The sequence below is a fragment of the Pterocles gutturalis genome, unplaced genomic scaffold (assembly GCF_000699245.1).
Source record: "Pterocles gutturalis isolate BGI_N339 unplaced genomic scaffold, ASM69924v1 scaffold6748, whole genome shotgun sequence".
Classification (NCBI taxonomy): domain Eukaryota; kingdom Metazoa; phylum Chordata; class Aves; order Pterocliformes; family Pteroclidae; genus Pterocles; species Pterocles gutturalis.
Window position 1 is genome coordinate 67,555 of NW_010122921.1, and position 4,957 is coordinate 72,511.

Here is a 4,957-nt window from a genome sequence, read left to right on the forward strand (position 1 = left end):
TTTTTCCCTTTCTGCAGCTTGTTCTATGCCACCCTCTCAGTGTTAGAACAGAACAATTGTAGGAATTATAGCCAAGCTACATGTAAGGGAAATCAAAACCACAGGCTAATTTGGGAAAGTGAGGTCATTCTCAGCTCTGCGGTGTACCTACGCTGTACGCCTGAGAGTAGGCGGAGGCTGCGCTAGGAGTACTGCCTGTGTAGTAATCAAAGCTTTCCTTCTAAAACAATATTAAACCAGAACTGTTTACACCATCCAGTTACATATCTAGTGTGTAAAGAACAAGTGACTGACCTTTGGAAAGGGTCCTTCGTCAGAAAGAAGTAACCCACTCCTGGGAGTAAGAGAACTCGCCTGTATTACCACCCACTGGGAAAATGCAATCCAAACTCTGTTTCTTCCAGTAAATAAGTTCCCTCAAAGCTCCTTTCAGTAAGCAACATAACTGGCTTACATGAAGATGATTTAGGGTTTTCCCTCCTCCCCTTCCATTTGCTTTTTCTCCCCTACAAAGGATCTACGATCTGTTTACGGAGTTTCTCCTGACACACCAGGCAGCCAGGCTGAGTGCTCACCTTCAGGCTCGTGTGGGACCGTGGCTGGCTCAGCTCGTGGAATTTCCAGTGCTCCGACCCTGGCGTTTCCGGCACTTCTCTCTGAGTTTCAGGTGTAAGTAGCGCATCTCCTGGAGGTAATGGGAAGATGCCCAGTGATATCGGACGCTCCTTTCTGTTTGCAAGAGAGACAGCTTTCATCAGCCATGTCAGATGTCGCACAGTTTATTTTCCTGCACACCTCTGAAATCAGCAGGGAAGTGGTAAAATTACAGGTTCAAACATTCACACACTACTCTCTATTACCTATACAATGCAGCATACACATTTGTATTACAGCACATAATACCTCATTTCACATTATTTAATTGCAAATCATCTATTCCATGGCTTTAGGCAGCAGTTATTGATTGCACCAAAGCTAATCTATAGTAAACAAGTTTTACAGAAGTGGAACACAAACAGGAGCATAAGATGAAAACGTTTCCTCATTTCAGATTAAATTACAGTTTTCAGCACCTACTCTTAAAAATATCATTTAGCACTTTTTTTTTTTTCAAGATACAGCACCACGTAACTTGTACAACAGCCGACAGCTAAATCATTAACTGAAGCATTTGGGAAAGTTGTAAACAATCAGCTTGAAGCCCAACTCCTCACAAAATCTACGGTATTCTTCTTCTGAAGATCACAGGAAAAATTGGGTCAAGGAATTACTGATGTTAAAAACTGGCCCAGCCAAAAATTGTGTAGTTTTAACTAAAATTAGTTCAATGCTCCACTTCACCCTAAAGCTGCACAAAAGCTTGTGCCAGTAAAGCAAATTACTTCATCCCAACTCTTCACCATCTCTCCTATCTTTATCACTTCCTTGTGGCAAACAACACTTGGAAATTCCAAAGCTTCATATACTGACCCTCCAAAAAAGAGAAAAAAAAAAAAAAACCAACCACCCAAGTCAATCTTGCTGGCAGTAGTGTGATCAATGAACAAGAGGATTAATTCTCCCTTCTAGCAAGAGACAAAAACACTGTGTAGAATGAAATTCATAGGATGCTACAGCCAGCCCTGAAAAGGAAAAATGTCAGCCAGGCATAGAATGGAGATAAAGCAAAGTATTTGTTCAGTCAGAACAATCAAATACAGAAGAAAGGACTGTAATCCACTAGCACAGCTTCCAGTATACTAAAGACAGAAGATAATAAAGATAGAAGATAAGTGTGCACAGGCAATGGCAGAAAATTATGCCCGAGAGAAAGCGTTGCCTGTAAGAATCCCTGCAGAGACAATCCAGACAAAATATTAAGATTTGAGAGATCTCATATTTTAGCATTATGAGAAGTCACATCACAGCAATCTATGCTTTCTTTTGCAAGGCTTTCCACAGGTTCAACATAACCTAGGCAGGATCCCACGCAGAATTAGTACCTGCATCCAAGGTACGTGCAAAAATATCAAAGGGAGTGTTGAAAAGCAAAAGGAAAAGCTGTTTCTTTTTTTTTATTTAGAAGAAAAGGTAGTCAAGAAGGTATTGTATTTAGCAACTACACAGTAAACTTTTTTTGGTAAATTTTACATTCCCCCCGCTAAAAAAAAAAACAACCCAATGTCCAAAGAGCAAACAATTTTAATTGGCATAAATCTTTGCAGTACAGGTGTACAAAAGATGTTCCCTGTGACAAAAATCTTTGCAACTAATTCTCACATTGCGTGTATCTTGGCCTTTCACAAATACCATTCCATGTGAGGTCATTTATTTGGAAGTAGTTTAGCAGAGCAAAGTAGGCAGCAAAGCAAGTAAAGCAAAATCAGTCAGGGTTACAAAATAAAAAGCATCATATTCTGCTCCAGCATGTGCAAACTAGCTGTGCTGAAAAGTCTTCACAAAAAATAGCCACAGAATTGAACAGAATTTGATTCCAGTGACTCCCACTATTGTAACAGGTTCTGCTTTGCTTTAGATTTCCCACAACTCTAATGTGTGTGGGGAACAAAAGACACGCCACGTAATCTAAGCTTATGCTAAAGACAGACTGAAACCATGTCATTGGTTAAGAAGTCCAGCAACAAAAAAAGGACAAAAAGGACCCCTTCAGAGGAAAGCAAGCCGGTGATAAAGCATGCATTGTGAAGGGCCCTTGCTTTGGACAACGCCTCCCGGAGCAGGCAGATTTGCTTACTTGCAGGATATGGCACAAAGCTTATCTTCTTTGCAGTCTTCAGAAGAGAGGATTCAAACAAAATGGGTACCAAAGTTCACAACTGACATTTGCGGTTTTTTGTGGCATAGTCCATTGTGAACCCATTTCGATGTGCTAAAACATTTTGTAAACCCATTTTGATGTGTCCAGGTACATTCCAAGACTATGCAGTAAATTAAGGTTGAAAAGGGGCTTAGCTGGGAAATAAAGGCTATTACGTCTTTATTAAAATAAATTATCTGATGAGACTGCAGTAATTTCCACCTATTTCACTGGCTGTTGACCAGAAAGCAAAGAACCCCTTCTACCCCTCCAATGTCTAAGAAATATCTGAAAATGCGACAGTGAGCAGAAGGTAGGCGTGTGGTTTAAAAGCCTAAACTAATATTCTGAAGTGATGCATTGAAGCATTTACAGGAACCTTTAGGATAAGCAACCAGATGCTCTGTTCTAAAATCCGACTAGTGTTAAAAAAATAGAAAAAATTCTTCTACAATTAGATTCCTTCATCCTATATTTTTATCTTTTGAAATGAATAAAAGATGAAGGAACTGAGTTCTAATTCCTATAATTCCTAAACCAACAAATCACTAGGGGTGGCACAAAGTATAGCTTCCCACAACCTCCCAAATCCATTAAAAATTCTCCAGGGAAGCAAAAGCACATAACAAAAAAACCCCCTATTTTTTAAACCACCTGATTACTTAACTACAAAAAGTCTAATAAAAGTTATTGAACAGGAAATTCAACATTTGGGTTTTTTTTTTTTTTAGCATTAAGGATTATTTGTTTGGGGTTAGAATTTTTTTTCCCCTTTTAAACAAGGGCAGCCTTACTAACTGGATCAGTCTATAGAGAGTAACACTTCAAATTTATTTTATTTCTTTGTATTTAAATATTCATACACATATTTATTACCATTGTTATTAATAATTCATATTTCTTTTATCTATTGATTGGCTTTAAACCTCTGGAATAACCCTTCTGTGCTCACGTTAAAAGCATACTACCATACAAAGTCTGCATTCACCATGCATTAAGTAGGAAAAGTCAGATGTCTCTTTCAGAGGACACAATTTCAGCATTTTTCCCTCTTTATATGAAGTTTACTATTCAATTTACAACCACAGTTAAAGTACGTCAAGTTTTCAGGTCAGAAAGCTACATTTTAAAACTTTTCCAACTGTTTTCCATGTGCAATTACAGCACTAAAACCCGTCAAGATTACTTTTGGTGACAATATTGTAAAGCATCTCTGCTACTGCTCCAGGCAACCAGGACACACAGAACAGAACTTGAGGGGGACAGAGCTGGCAGCTTGCCATACAAGTACAACAAAAAAAAAAAAAGAGGGGAGGATAACATTTGGCTGAACAATAGTGAATAGGCTTTAGGAGCTCTAATGCTTAAATAATGAAAAGAGGGTTTTTTTCCCACCAACCAATAATCAAATGTTTTTAAAACACTGTGATCAACTAATCACTGTGGGTTGGAGCAGATCATCGATTAACTGATTTTATATAATTCTTTTGATATAAAAAAGTGAAATTTCATAGTACAAAGCTTCAGACTGCATACATTTACGGCTACACAAGATCAGCCAAGTACCCGATAATACCCTGAACGTGAGCTTTATCCACAACATTATCATCACAGCTTTTTGCAGGTTGCAATAAACCGATGTAATTCTAAATCACAATAGCATTCTAGAAAAAAAAATATAAAGTGACCTTGTCCTTGCCTAAATATAAGGCAATAGAATTTGAGTGTATAAAAAATATTGTCATATCCTAGTCCATAAATATTATGTTTACACAATAATTTGAAATTTACACATAATTTACATCTCTACCTTGCTCTTTCTTCTTAAAAGGAGAATGGAAAGCAGAGAAAAAGAGCGAGCACATGAAGCCAAGGTTCAGTAGGTCGGAGTACCTGAGTATCCTTGGTAGGTTCTGCGTCAGAGCTGGCACACCAGTAGAAATAGAAAAGTGCACGAGCAGCAAAACGGAGAGAGACACCAAGATCGCCGAATTAATGACCACCGCCCCGCCAACGAAGCCAAACACAAATAGCAGCATGCATCCAGGATTCATGGCGCTGCGCTGGCATGGTGAAACGCCGGAACCGAGAAGGCTACAGAGGGGCCGAGGGTGTATCTTTGTAGGCAAAGTCTGTCATTCAGCCGCTGCCACAAACAAA

At 38.8% G+C, this 4,957-nt stretch overlaps 1 protein-coding gene across 2 annotated transcripts in view; it reads right to left on the reverse strand.

The window, feature by feature from the left end:
- The window catches only part of SPAG9 (sperm associated antigen 9), a 33,614-nt gene extending 28,658 nt beyond the window's left edge, over positions 1–4,956 (reverse strand). For both annotated transcript variants that reach the window (XM_010077698.1, XM_010077697.1), the window contains exons 1-2: positions 4,691–4,956; positions 576–729 (exon numbers count right to left, since the gene is read on the reverse strand). In XM_010077698.1, coding sequence (XP_010076000.1) covers positions 576–729; positions 4,691–4,851 — 315 coding nt within the window. In that variant the 5' untranslated portion in view covers positions 4,852–4,956. The remainder of the gene's footprint in view (positions 1–575; positions 730–4,690) is intronic.
- Position 4,957: the final 1 nt, after the last annotated feature.